The sequence below is a fragment of the Artemia franciscana genome, chromosome 4 (assembly GCF_032884065.1).
Source record: "Artemia franciscana chromosome 4, ASM3288406v1, whole genome shotgun sequence".
NCBI lineage: Eukaryota > Metazoa > Arthropoda > Branchiopoda > Anostraca > Artemiidae > Artemia > Artemia franciscana.
The window spans coordinates 30,882,529-30,898,149 of NC_088866.1; the positions used below are offsets into that span (position 1 = coordinate 30,882,529).

At 36.1% G+C, this 15,621-nt stretch overlaps 1 protein-coding gene across 2 annotated transcripts in view; it reads right to left on the minus strand.

Moving 5' to 3' along the window:
- The window catches only part of LOC136026287 (C-1-tetrahydrofolate synthase, cytoplasmic-like), a 98,043-nt gene extending 84,358 nt beyond the window's left edge, over nt 1-13,685 (minus strand). The window contains exons 1-2 of one of the 2 annotated variants that reach the window (XM_065702688.1): nt 13,598-13,685; nt 2,314-2,398 (exon numbers count right to left, since the gene is read on the minus strand). In XM_065702688.1, coding sequence (XP_065558760.1) covers nt 2,314-2,398; nt 13,598-13,635 — 123 coding nt within the window. In that variant the 5' untranslated portion in view covers nt 13,636-13,685. Of the gene's footprint in view, nt 1-2,313; nt 2,399-13,235; nt 13,378-13,597 lie in introns of those variants that run through there. The other variant, XM_065702687.1, reaches the window with a different exon arrangement.
- Nucleotides 13,686-15,621: the final 1,936 nt, after the last annotated feature.

Sequence of the window (15,621 nt, forward strand, 5' to 3'; positions counted from 1 at the left end):
TAATAAACGGAAGTCAAATAAAAAGAGTAAAGGTAACAAAGTATTTAGGTTTTATGATTGATGAAAATCTATCATGGAAAACACATTCAAATATTATAGCTTCAAAGTTGTCCAGATCTCTGGGTGTGCTTCGCCGAGTTAAAAACCTAATATCCTATAAAATTCTTCGGTTACTTTATTTTGCTATTTTTTACCCGTATATTTGCTATGGTTGCTCTTTATGGGCTAGTAATTTTGTATCATGTTGTAAAAAAATCCAAAAAATCCAAAATAAAGCCGTTAAACTTTTATCACCTAAAACTTTATTTACTCATAATATTAATGAACTTTATACTAAGAATCAACTTTTTGATATTTCAAAAACAAGAGACTACCAAGTTAGTATTTTCACATATAAATTTATTAATAATATACTTCCCTCTTCTTTCGAAAATTTTTTCTCCATTAATTGTGATCTTCATAGCCACGATACACGAGGGGCATCAAATCTGGTACACCCATTTAGAAATACGGCTAGAGCTTCTTTCGTGATTAGAAATTTTGCCCCCTCTGTATGGGATATTATTCCAATTGAAATAAGAAATTCGAGTCATTTGGCTTCCTTCAAGGCTGTTGTTAAGAGATTCTTCCTTGCAAAAGAATAGTATGGTAATGATGCAAAAGTATAGTAATAATGCGTGAGTGTCATAAGTAGAATCTTTGTATGTAGTAATATGTAGAGTAGAGATGACTGCCACCTGCTGCCAACAAGCCCCTTGGGGCTTTCTTAGCAGGTGCAGCAAAATGTTTTGTATATATGTTTTTGAAATAAATTAATCTAATCTAATCACTTGTCTACAATGGATAGAGAAGTGCTTGAAGATCTACTATCATCAGTTGTATTGAAACTATCATTTGTAAGGGACCTACAGGATGACGAGTCTGTGAGCTCATAGACACTAATTGGTGATATAAACACTTCTAGATCATTATTTACACTGTGTAGAGGGCTGGTATCTGAGGTATCTAACAGTCCATAGGCTGGGGGGGGAGTAGCTCCGACCTGGGCGAATGAAGTTTTTTGGAACAATTTTTCCATGCTAGATAGCCAGATTTGTCTCTTCTAGTTCAGTTCGGCGTCTAAGTTCAGCACATAAGGCGTTTCTTTTCTCCCAATCTTGCTAGGATACATCTGCCCTGAACTGAATTTCCTGACTAAGGTCACAGGCTTTTTGTTGAACACGCCACTTTAAGGTTAGGCTTGCGACAGAGAGGAGAATGAGAGGGGGTCGGCTGTGGGTTGGTTCTTGTCGGCTGGTTTCAGGTCTATCAACTGGCAGCGGTTGCACTACTAAACGTCTAACGTTGCTTATGTTTGTACCCGCAATGCCGTACAGCTTTGCAAGGTATATTTAGATGAACGTCTTGTCATTTAATACTCCTGGTTGCAGGGGTGTACCACGTGCAATCACATCAAGTTTTCTCCCCTCTCTATCTTTCTCCTGTCTGAACAGTCTTTGGACTTCGTCTTCAAGGTGAGAATTAATGGTTCGTTTCAATTTATTTGTTTCCTCCCGCATTGCAGCTCCAACATGTTATTCAACTTATAAAATAGTTGAATACATGAAAATGAAAATGTGGCCGAAAGCCACATTTTTCTCAATATCGTTCACACATTCCTTGACTTCGTTTGTTCTAGCGGTAACGTCTTGCTTCAGCTCTTCTACAGCGCCTTTAGCTATTTCTGCAATAGCCCAAGGCACTTGGGACCTTACATGTTATCAAATTTGAAATTTTGGCCAGTGATGGGGGGGTACCAGAGTGCTTGCAAATCAAGCAGAACCCCTGCATGTCTCCAATAGTAGACATTTTTGTGAAAAGTTCATATTTTTAAGCATTCAATGCATATTTTTAAGCATTCAATGCATAGCGGTTTTTCACAACCATCACATAAGACTGCCTTTGAATCTGTTTCAAGACCGTATTTACAGCCAGCACAGACATCCTGGGACTTTTTTGGGCTGACTAGTTCCTGTTTGCTATCTCGTTAAGGAGGCACCCTTTTTTATGTAACTATTATCTCACAAAATCTCACAGTAGACAGAACCTGTGGGAAGTGCTGATACTGGATATCGATCTTGATTGAAAAAGGATATCGATCCATCTTAATATGTTTTTCATAAATATACCTAGGACCATCCTTCGTCTACGTTTGCCATGGCATTTTCTCCCTTCACAAATGCTTAGGCTTAAAAAGATAAAATGTTCCTACAGGATCCTAAAGGGATAAAAAATAATGAGATAAAATCTTAAAAGGGGTAAAAAAAAACGTACCTGTACAATGGCCAAGGTAGGCTTGAGCCCATTTCTTTCATCTAGAATTTTCTTTGTTTCTTCCAAAAGCTCCTGGCGAATTTGTCTGCAAAAGAGAGCAAAATCTGAATAATTTCAATTTTTGACTAGTAGGAATCAAACCAAAATCCATGTTTTTGCAAAAGAAGGACACTAATCAATAAACTAAAAATACCACACATGGTAGCAGTCGAGGCATAAAAAGGGATGAATTTTTGTTCAATTTTGAATATTTTAGCGTTTGGCAATTAATTAATATGTGAATTATGCAAGAAATTCAAGAAATTACACAAAAACGCAAAATATTTCTTCATTTTGGAGTTGGCAGGGTCAAAAGGATTCCTCCAGTCCCATTATCTATGTGCCAAACCATATGCCTTACCCACATACACATACCACTGACAAGATACCTCCAAAGTATTAACAAGCTATTCTTCAAAAACAGAAAAAGCTACAGAAAAAAAAGAAGACATGAAATAAGACAAAAAGATACGATATTTACCTTTAGTTATATTTGCCTTAAGAGGCTTGCAAATCTATAAAAACTGATAGCCTTTTATGATTAATCTGAAAAAACAGAAAACATATAGGAAACAACGTTCTTATGCTTTCAGCATCATGTTTTGGGTTTTTTAAGCATCATCTTTTTTCTTGTCCAAGCTCTATTTAAAAACTTGTTTCCTCAGAATTGGCAAATATTATTTTTTTTTACAAATTTTTCTTCGCTACCAGTACCTTCTCTTCTTTTCCAGTAGTTTTTTTTCTGATGTTTTTGGCTTATCACAAAGCTTTGAATTGTTCGTTATTAGAACAACAAGGATGTGGTATTCCTGCAACTCAAACATTACTTGGACCCTTTTTTTGCAAGATTGAGAACCTCAAAATCTAAGACTTTAAGAAGTTTTTGAAAACATTTAATAGTTTAACATAAAAACTCTTGGTATCAGTGTAAAATGTATCTCAAAACTTACCTGAAGCAAACATAAAAATTGTCTAAGATTTGAACAAACTTATTCCTAGGTCCTGGATCAAAACCACGTCAATTTTCATCAAATTCTTAATTTAACTAGAACAGCTTATTGGCAGTCGCAAAATGGTTTACCTTCTAAATGTCAAACAAGCTTAAAAATATACCTTAGTAGAGGTCAACTTGGTTTTCAAAAAAAAGGGTTGAGTTACTCTGTTTGCTGGAAAATATAGTAGAAGCATACAACACTCTCCAAACACATACCAGATGAAATATAGGTAGACAAACTTTTTTTTTTTTTTAATCCAGCACTTTCTTACTTTTCAGCAATAAATTTTGCGTGATTCTTGTCCTGGTAAAGACCCAACAACTAGCCCTGTTCTGTAGGCTAATCAAGCTGCTAAGACCTTAAATCTATTGCAAAAAAGTTTTTTTTTATAAAATCTGAAGTCTCTAACTGCAAAAGAGTTTTTTTTTTTCAGATGATAGTAATCCATTCTGCTCAGTTCAGTGGCCAAAGGATTTAAATGAGAACATCTGTTTCTTGTGTCTTCTTTGAATCGAAATTCCCTTTCTTGTGTTTTCTTTGGCAGATAAATTTGAATCTAAGCACATTTTAATGCAATCAGGGAGCTCTATGTTGTAGTGGCACAGTACAATAGAATGATCTCTGGTATGTAACACAAGGTCCGAGGTTTGATTCTAGGTGTTGCAGCGTCAATGCAAGGACCTTCGAAGTCAAGAGGCATTGATAATCCACACACTAGACTAGATCAGTGAGCTCTAAGAATTTAGTACTTTGATTAAACAATAAAAATAAAAAAACGAGAATCTGAGCAGAACTATATAACAGCAGAGAAGTAATATCTTAGCAGCAAAAAAAAAAAACAGACCCAACAGCTTTTCCACAATTTAGCTTAATATTTTCATAATATACAAGAATTGTGAGATACATGGAAATTCAATACCGTACGCCTGTTTTTGCTGCTTTGCAGAGCCATTCAAAGGAGGGGGGGCAACCAGACAGCTGGCCTGAGCACCGTGGTTGGGGGGGCCACGGCTGGGTAGTTGCCAACTTTGATAATATTTTTCACTTTGATTTGTCTCTTTTTGCTTATATTTGAGTCAAGATGGGGGTGCAGCAATAAATTTTTCCCTGGGTACCACCAAACCTAAGAACAACTCTGCAGCTATGAAACAGTAGTAGCATCCAGTAAGCAATATATTGACTACAATCTAAAAGCAATCTCTTAGTTTTCAGCTACCAAATTGATTAGCTCCATAGCAAAAATTACAGAGAGAGAAGGAAGGAAATTACATTCCAATATTTGTTCAATATGAAATACTAAGATTGAATAATGGAACCCACAGTAATGTCAGTAGCAAAGTGTGGCTCTGAAACATGGACACTTTAAAGGCTGAAGAGGATTTGTTGAATGCTTTCCAAAAGAGTTGTCAAATGGTAATGTGTACTCAACTGACTGATCATACATCCCATATTAAGTTGCCCAAAAATTGCAGCTTGATCTCACCTTTTACGACTATGATGAAAGAAAGAATAAGATAGTCAGGTCACACAGTAGGAATGATGTATGGCCGATTGCCAACAATTCTGCCTTTGACCTTTTGTCAAATGGCCATCAGTCAAATTGGCCAAACAAAATGCAAGTCATTCCCAGATGGGGTGGGAAGAAGCTATAAGAGGGACCTTACTTGATAAGGGAACTTTGTGGGAGGGGGTTAAAAATGAAGCTTCGAAAAGATTGTGGTGGATAAAGTGTACGCAGCTGTGCAGGCCTCGGTCAGCTTGATGCAGATGTGAGTTGTTAGTAGTAGTAGTGTAGTAATTATATTGTGAAAATAATGCTCAGAGTTTTGTTTCTCAATGTGCAACCGGCTAATAGGGGCAGTTTCCCTGGTGCCGAGGCTTGGGGGATGGTGGGAGTGCAGTGGTTGGGGAATTGCCCACTTTGATTAATTTTTTCCATTTGATTCAGCCCTTTCGCTTATATTTGAGTCAGAAGGAGGGGGCACTGTAATTAGTTTTACCCCAGGCACCACCATCCCTAGGTACTACTCTGCCTACCCCCCTCCCTTGATGGTCAATTTTCCATATGCCACTACTCCCAAACTGCAATCCAGAAACAACTTATAAGCTTCTACACTCACTGTTGATATTGTTTCAATACAGTTAAACTCCAAGGAGCTGCTACATAGGTCCTGGTTCGTTTAATTCCATGATTTCGAACTAAATTCTTTGAGCAACCTCTAGTTCTGATACTTTGAACAGGTTTCAATAGATGAGGGAGAATACTGCATTGTAACAGCTCCAGGGCTGCTACACTAGTTCTGACAAAAGAAAAAATGCTTATAAATATTTTCAATACCAAAAAAGGAGCTTAGTATCTCATGGTAAGAAATTGATTAGGTGTAATTTGTTAAAAAGATCTCACTAACTAGTAGTCACAAGAACAAACAAATTCAACAAAACACAATTTTGTTCAAAGTCAGTGTGGGTAAGTTCAAAGAACAAAGATCGTCTCATCATGTTGTACATAGAAGGTGAAACAAATTGAAATGTTTTTATTCCCCCCCCCCCGAAAAAAAATTGATCCTCTTGATACGAGTTCCAGAACTTTGGAGTAGGTAAAATGTTAAATACAGTTCCTACCTACATGTGCTATGATTTTTCATCTATATTTATGTTAATAAATCATACAAATGTAAGGAATAGGAAGAGGGCACAAAGAAATATTTTCCTGTGCCTATCTTCAGGCTGGCAAAGATGGTCCACAAGTGTCAAGGTAAACTTTTAAAACTTAACATACCAGTATTGCTCTTTCGGAGAACAGGTCCCAAAAGTCAACTATCAGTTTCAGAATCTGGTCTGGCAAGCCTCAAATTTGAATCATGAGTCTAATTGAGTTATTTTTTGGGCGGTAGATAGACATAATTTTTCTTACTTTTCTTAGTCTCTTCTTTCAACTTTTCAGGGGATATTACCTTTTTAAATAGGATAGAAATCCGGCTTTTGACAGATAAGCTAATTTTGTTTATTAGTTTACCTATTAGGAACAGGGATTGCTTTGTGTAGGTAGGCACAAGAATGCATAAGCAGAAGATAAACTTTCTAAAAGTGCTTAATTTGATAGGCTGAATTGCTCCACTGGTGCTATTTAAGTCAGTGTGGGTAAGTTATCCAAACTTTTAGTAAGTAACTACATAGTAGGGACAAACCCGCATAGGGTAGACAATCACTTTTTGGGCAAATGCTTGTTAATATTTAAGACAAAACAACTTGATCTAACTGAATATAAGTTTTTGAGAATTTCAGGAGCTGAATCCTTAAAGTTTTATTTGTGTAACTCAAGTACTTTCTTTGAAATATTGAAGAAAGTTGGTCTGGAAACCAATTGTAAACTACTACTACTACTACTAACAACACACCACAGCACTAAGCCGCCTGAGGCCAACACAGCAACCCAAGCTCCTCCTCCATCCCAATCTATTCAAATTCTCCCTTTTTACACCCTCTCAGGAACTTCCCATTTCCTTTTAATATTTTTTTATGATGTCCTCCCACCCAAGACGAGGATGACCTGCTTTCCGTTTAGCCCTAGACAGTTGCCCAAAAAGGACAATCTGTCACCCTTCATCCACACAACGTCTCCTAGCCATCTCAACCTTTCTTTCATTATACCCCTAGAAAGAGGGATTGAACCACATTTTTTGTACAGCCAACTGTTTGAAATAGTCAGTCAGCTGGGTACCCAGAACAATCCATAGGCAATTTCTCTGGAAAACATCTGGTAAAGCTTCATCCGCTTTTCAGAGCGCCCATGCTTCAGAGCTGTATTTGACCGCTATCATCACTGTAACTTCTAATATTCTAATCTTGGTTTGTAGACTTATCTTCCTATTCTCCAAACTTTTTTTAACTGGGAAAAAAACACCTTGAGCCTTGGGTATTCTAATTTGAGTATCTTCATTGCTCCCACTATTTTTACTAAAAATGCTACCAAAGTAAGTGAAGCTGCCCACCTGATCAATCTTTTCATTACCCAACATCACTTTTTCATCTTCACTTATTTCTAGCCTTAGTGACTTAGTCTTCTTAACACTGATTTTCAAACCTATTCTAGTCCCCTGAATTTATAAAACCCTTAAAAGTTCATTCAATTTGCTCAAACTTTCATCAAAGATGCTTAAATCATCAGCATCATCTAAGCCCAGTAGAGTTTTTCCTCCCCATTTGATTCTGTGGTCTCCCATTGCCTTTTTTGTGCTCCTTAGGACAAAGTCCATCAAAATGACCCATATAAAGGGGAATAGAACACAATCCTGCTTAACTCCTGATTTGATACAAAACCAGGGGCTAACCTCATTTCCTACCTTAACAGTAGCAGTGTTATTCTTGTACATAGCACTAATCACTTTAATATATTTGTCTGGAATACCATACAAGGATGAGATCTTTGCTCAAGCTCCTCTATCAGCAGAATCATAAACTTGCTCATAATTTATAAAACTGAGGACCAAAGGTGTTTGAAAACTCAGGTACTTCTCAATTATTAACCTAAGTGTGAAAATTTGGTTGACACATCCTCTGCCTTTTCTAAAACTGCACTGTTCTTCTCTTAAAACTTTGTCTACATCATCTACTTGTCTAAAAAGAGTCATATTACTAAGTAATTCGCTACCTACAGAGACCAGACAGATTCCTCGATAATTACCATGCTCACTCTTATCACCTTTCATATACAGTGGTTTAATTAAGATTTTTCTATAAGTCTTAGGTACTTCCCCTTTTTCAAAAATTGTATCCATAATCTTCAGTATCTTATTTCCAGCATCAGAACAATCATATTTAAGAAACTCATTTACCACACAATCACCATCTGGAGCCTTATTATTTCTTAATCCTTTTAGTATTGTCACCAATTCTTCCTTGCAAGACAAATCTTCCTTCACATCCAAGGTATCACAAACTTTTTCATTTTCCTCTATATCTTTTCCTGCAAACCAATCTTGGTTTGGCATATTCTCAAAATTGTCTGTCCACCTCTCTTTGACTCTTTCTAGCTGCATCTTCCAGATCCTTGGCAATTTTATCCATGGCCTCCAATCATGCATTCTTACTTCATATTCTTACTTTGCAATGCAACCTCTACTTTCTTTACATTCCTTTTGTTTTCATATGATCCATCACTCAGATAATTTTTGTACAAGCCCCTTCTCCTCTCTATTAAACATAAAGTTTTTCACTAATATTCTTAGCTGCAGTCCTAACTTTTTCCCTAAGACACCATTAGCAACTTCAGAAATTGTTTTTCTAAAATTATTCCAACCATCTTCCACACTGTCAAATTTTAAACTTTCAAGTTTAATATTCAACTGTTCCTGTAAAGTTTCTCTCAAATTCCCATCCTGGAGTCTATCAACATTATAACTTCCCAGGAGGTAGTTACCCTTCCAAAATGTCAACTTTAAATTAACCCTAGACACTACTAGATGGTGATATTTACTTTTAACACCAATAACAGCACTCCTATATACCCTAGAATCTTGTATTGATCCTGCAAGTCTTTGGTTTACTATAGCATGATCAATAAGGTTTGCTGACTTACCATCATGTGAATAAAATGTTAACTAATGGGCCATTTTGTGATCAAACATCACATTGGTTAGAACTAAATTGGTATACCTACAAAATTGCAAAAGTCTCTAGCTAGTGCTATTTCTTTTCCTACATCAAATTTACCTAGGCAAGAATACCATCCATCCCTATTTCTACCAACCTGGGCATTAAAGTCTCCTAGTAAAAACATCATATTTCTACCTGGGACCGAGTCTATTTGCTCCTGTAACTGTAAGCAAAATTCATCTGAGTCACTAGTATCTCCATTAGTTGGTTCTACAGGGGCATATACTACTTATAACTGATACCCCAATCTTTTTAGTCATAAAATGAGCAATTAGTATTCTATTATTAATACCTTCCCAGCCTAAACAAGACTTAGCAGCATCCTTATTCATCATAAGCCCTACTCCCTGTCTATGTACCATATCCTTCCTGCCTGAGTAAATAAATTCTATAACACCTAATTTCATGCTTATTACCCCTGGGATATGAGTTTCTGAAACCCTTAAGAAGTCCAGTTCAAATCGTATGAATTCGTCAGTCAAAATGTCAATGATAGTCATTTTTTAATGTTGTAACATTCCAAGTTCCAATTTTCATGTTCTTTAAATCATTGAAATTATTTTGGCCTCAGAAAAAGCAATGATCCTGGATACCAGTACAGGATAGGGATCACACACCTTCTCAAGTTTACACCAAGCACTTAAGCCTGCTTAGAACTGGACAGGAAGAAGTCCCTGGGAGATCCAGTATGAAGAATGGAGGCTTTGTGGAATTCAGGACCCATCTTGGTCACAACATGGCTTTCAGCACTTGGCAATGCTCTTCTATCAACAAGAGTCAAAATCCAGCACAGACAGTCCCATGCCTATTACCTCCAACTCATTATATACTTATGCCTACAAATATTATGCTACAATGTTGAGGCTAGAATCTGGAAGATGCGGCTAGACGGCATAATAGTAAAATATTATACTGGCATGTTAATAAATTGAAAGGGAGTAGCCGATCCGGACTAGTCCCAGTTAAAGATAGAAATGGGGTCACAATTAGTGATAAGGAAAAAGTTAAAGAAAGATGGGTGGAACATTTTGAGAATGTGCTAAACCGAGATACAGTTGCAGGAAAAGATATAGATGAAAATGAAAAAGTTTGTGATACCTTGGATGTGAAGGAAGATTTGTTTAGTGAGGAAGAATTAGCGACAGTACTAAAAGGATTAAAAAATAATAAGGCCCCAGGTGCTGATAGTATGATTAATGAGTTCCTTAAGTATGGTGGCTCTGAGGTTAGGAATAAGCTACTGAAGATTATGAACATGATTTTTGAAAAAGGGGAAGTACCCAATGATTTTAGGAAAACCTTAATTAAACCACTGTATAAGAAAGGTGACAAGAGTGAATGTCGGAATTATCGAGGCATTAGTCTGGTCTCTGTAGGTAGCAAATTACTGAGTAATATGATACTTTTTAGACTGAGACATGCTGTAGACAAAGTTTTAAGGGAAGAACAATGCGGTTTTAGAAAAGGTAGAGGATGTGTCGACCATGTTTTCACTCTTAGGTTAATAATTGAGAAGTCCCTTCGTTGTCAAACACCTTTGGTCCTTAGTTTTATCGATTATGAGCAAGCTTTCGATTCTGTTGATAGAACAGCGTTAACAAAGGTCTTATCGTTATATGGTATACCAGAAAAATACATTAAAGTGATTTGCGCTATGTACGAGAATAATACTGCTGCGGTTAAGGTAGGAAATGAGGTTAGCAACTGGTTTTGTATTAAATCAGGAGTTAAGCAGGGTTGTGTTCTATCCCCCTTTATATGGATCATTTTGATGGACTTCGTCTTAAGGAGCACAGGAAAGGCAATTGGAGACCATGGAATCAAATGGGGAGGAAGAACGCTCCTGGACTTAGATTATGCTGATGATTTAAGCATATTAGATGAAAGTGTGAGCAAAATGAATGAATTTTTAGAGGTTTTACGAGTTCAGGGTGCTAAAATAGGCTTAAAAATTAATGTTAAGAAGACTAAGTCACTAAGGTTAGGAATAAGTGAAGATGAACAGGTGACCTTAGGTAACGAAAAGATTGATCAGGTTGGGAGCTTCAGTTACCTTGGTAGTATTATTAGTAAAGATGGTGGGAGCAGTGAAGATGTTAAAAGTAGGATAGCTAAAGCTCAGGGTGTTTTTTCACAGTTAAAAAAAGTTTGGAAGAATAGAAAGATAAGCCTACAAACCAAGATTAGAATATTGGAAGCTACAGTGATGACAGTGGTCAAATATGGCTCTGAAGCATGGACACTCCGAAAAGCAGATGAAAATTTACTAGATGTTTTCCAGAGAAATTGCCTACGGATTGTTCTGGGTACCCGGCTGACTGACCGTATTTCAAACAGTAGGTTGTACGAAAAGTGTGGTTCAATCCTGCTTTCTGGGGCTATAATGAAAGAAAGGTTGAGATGGCTAGGCCACGTTCTACGGATGAAGGATGACAGATTACCGAAGATTGTCCTTTTTGGCCAACCGTCTGGGGCTACACGGAAAGCAGGTCGTCCTTGTCTGGGTTGGGAGGATGTCATAAATAAGGATTTAAAGGAAATGGGAACTTCCTGGGAGGGTGTAAAGAGGGAGGCTTTAAATAGATTAGGTTGGAGGAGGAGCGTGCGTAGCTGTGTTGGCCTCAGGCGGCTTGGTGCTGCAGTGAGTTATTAGTAGTAGTAGTAGTAGTAATGTTGAGGCAGCCCATAATAGATAAATTAGCTAGGAAGAAGATTTCAAGCCTGAAAACGCCTGTCAAAACAGACCAAGCCTAGAAGAATTATCCATTAATCAGAATCCTGTGCAAATGCTGTGTTATTTACTAGGCTATAATTTCCTTGAGGGGTGCCACTCCTCAAGTGAGAATAGAGTTGACTGCAAGGTCTCCAGTCTTGCAGGTACCATGAAAGGGTTGAGGCAGCCCTTTGCAGAAGCTGTTGTCCATAGATCTGGATCTTATGTCCTGCTGCAGTTGTCCTCCTATAGAGGATCCTTCCACAATGGTGTTCTGCATCACCATGCAATTTAACCCATTACTGGGAGAAGATTTGTAACTCCAACACACACACAAACAATATATATATATATATATATATATATATATATATATATATATATATATATATATATATATATATATATATATATATATATATATATATATATATATATATATATATATATATATATATATATATATATATATATATATATATATATATATATATATATATATATATATATATATATATATATATATATATATATATATATATATATATATATATATATATATATATATATATATATATATGTATATGATATTCCAAACAGATAGGCTTTCTAATCTAAAATTGCATTCACTGAAATTCATCTTCGAGAAAACAAAACACAATATTCTGGAACCTGTTTTATTGTTTATCATTACCTTTTCTTCCCTGCCCACAGGACCTTGGTTTTTGAGAGCATTAGTGACATACAAACATACAGCAGTTTTGAGCATTAGTGATGTGCAAACAATTTGAAATAGAAATAAAATAGGCCTAAATGATAACCATTTTTACCAGACTAATTGGCATAATGGACAAGCATTAAAGTGACAAAAAATGGACAGCAAAGGAAGCAAATGTGATAATTTTATTAATGGAAACATCCTGCAGCCTATAAACTTACCCTTAGAATGTTATATTATGTTTTAATCCTGTATTCAAATACATCATTTATTTCTGTTGCAAATTCAATTTCAACCTAACCTATCCTTTCTAGCCTTACCCAAATATAGACATGGCCCTATAGTCTATATTATATATTTCCCATGCATTTATTGATTCTCAATTTTGTCATCCAAATTCAATCTATGGGTAAGCCTGTTTTAACAAGATTTAGGTTAAGACAGGTGTAGCCTATAGGCTATGCCATATCTAAAATAAAAGAAAAAGGTATCATTTTTGAGGGTCTGTAAAGAGCTTAAAATTACCAGAATTCAACTGTTTTGCTTTAGTTTTTTATTTATTCCAAGTGTTTCAATCATCGAGGAGTGAGAAACATCATCAGAAAAGCAAACATCAATTTGGAGAGAACAGAAAATAAAGAATCCAATAGGCCTAGCACTAGTCTAGTTTTATTTGTTTAGCATGTTTCCTTCAAAGGTAGTCAACCACTAAACTTACCAAAATTTCTTTTTATTGTAGCAAGTTTACAAGGGAGATGCCCAATTTTATTACCATATTCGTCTAAGAAACCCATTTACTTACTTGGAGAGCTCTAAACCAGACAATATTTGGGCCATCATTTAATTTTTCAAGTGATTCACAATTTAAAGAAATGTTTTTGTTAAAAAATAGATTGCACTACTATCAGAACGCTTCCATCATAACCGTTGATACCACGGTCAGTGCTAAAGTGCTGCAGTTGCCCAAATTTGCGTGCTACAAAACGATGATCAGAGCTATAGTCATAAAATCCTAGTCTACTAGTCTAGTTTTATTTGTTTAGCATGTTTCCTTCAAAGGTAGTCAACCACTAAACTTACCAAAATTTCTTTTTATTGTAGCAAGTTTACAAGGGAGATGCCCAATTTTATTACCATATTCGTCTAAGAAACCCATTTACTTACTTGGAGAGCTCTAAACCAGACAATATTTGGGCCATCATTTAATTTTTCATGTGATTCACAATTTAAAGAAATGTTTTTGTTAAAAAATAGATTGCACTACTATCAGAACGCTTCCATCATAACCGTTGATACCACGGTCAGTGCTAAAGTGCTGCAGTTGCCCAAATTTGCGTGCTACAAAACGATGATCAGAGCTATAGTCATAAAATCCTCTGTAATAGTGCTAAATTAGCACTTTCTTGCTTTATCGTTCTGACAAGACTCGGTAAATATTTGACATTGTATGCATTACTGTACGTATACTCTAGTTCTACATTGAAATGTATAAGTCTAAATTTGAAAAGTTGAAACTGTTCAGCAAAGTTAGGGTTGATGCATAGGTGAAAATAGCTAAACAGGCCCACGTCCTTCCGAAATTCCATGGTTTTAAATGTTTTCCCCATCATCTTAGTTTTTTCTTATAAATGATTTACCTATTAATTGCTACTTTCAACTTTATTGCGTTGCCAGCTTTGAAATTTAATGCTTATAGGGTTTGAGAGCGTCCAGGTTGTCAAAATGGTACAGATGCAATATCTCAGGAACAGAATCAGGCTCTGTACAGAATTTTAAGCTCTGTACTTTTCAGCGAAATTACACGGGAACTCAATCAAAAGATACTATGTGTATCCAGATTGACACAAAAGGCGACTGTGCAAAAGGCGAATGTGACCGCTCTGAAATCTCACCCGACAATAGAAAGAAAATAAGTAACTAATAAAAATAGCGAATGTTACCACGCTGAAGTTTGATTGAACAGTAACAAAATTATGGTAGTTAATAAAAATGGCGTTTATGACCGGTTTAAAGCGTGGCCCAACAATAGAAAGAAAGGTCATAAAAATGACAAATGTGAACACTCTGAAGTACAACAGAACAGTAGAAAAGGGGCAACAGATCATCAAAATAAAATATGACCATCCTACAGTGTGACGCACAAATAGAAAATAAGTCATTCTAACAGTTCATGATAACGAACTGTAGATAAGGGGCGACCCAGCTCAGTAGTAACCGAAATTATAAAAAAACAGAATTTTGATACCAACAGATAAATGAAAAGAATGAAATCTTATGCTGATTTCAAATGGACAAGTTTCATTAAGTTTAGTCTTACCTATTAAAGGTCACGAGCCTGAGAAAATTTGCATTCTTTTCGAAAAAAGGGATAAACACCCCCTAAAAGTCAAGAAATCTTAATGAAAATCACACCATTAGATTCAGTGTATCAGGAAACCCCACTGTGGAGGTAGATAGGAGTCAAGCTCCTATCTACAAAAATGTGGAATTTTGTAGTTTTTGCCAGAAGGAAGATCACGGGTTCGTATTTATTTGATTTTTTCCCCAAGGGATGATCGTATCGACCCAGTTGTCCTAGAATTAGAACGGAAATTAAAAGTTCTAGTGTCCTTTGAACAAAAAATTGGAGGGTGCTAGGTCCCCTCCCATGCTCCTTTTTCTCAAAACCGTCCGATCAAAATTTTGAGTTCAGTACAGTTGAAAGGCCAAATGTATATGCCTTTGAAAATATCAAGATCCCCTACAGCTCTAAGAGAAGGTCTTTAAAAAAAATTTCCCATTGTTTATATATAGTATTTATTATTGACAAGTCTGCATGCATTTTTTGGGTGGGAGGGGGGCGAATTTGAATTTTCATAGAGAGGGAAAAGGAGTGAATCTTTTCAGGGAAATGTTTACACTGGGGGAATTTACCAGAGTTCCTATGCGAAATTCGTCTTATGTCTTGCTTTTTCTTTGCCGACTCAATTTTACGTGTGGAGATATTAAGGGTCTGGAGTAAATTTAAACCAGGATTGAATTGTATAGAGGATAAATCTGTGGCAGGAGGGATTTTTCCTTGGAGATGTAGCCAGATTTCCAGGCATTATTTAAAAAATAAACGATCAGAAATTAAATAAAAAACGAGTTTTTTCTACTGAAAGTAAGGAGCAGCATTAAAACCTAGAAAGAACAAAGATTATTATGTA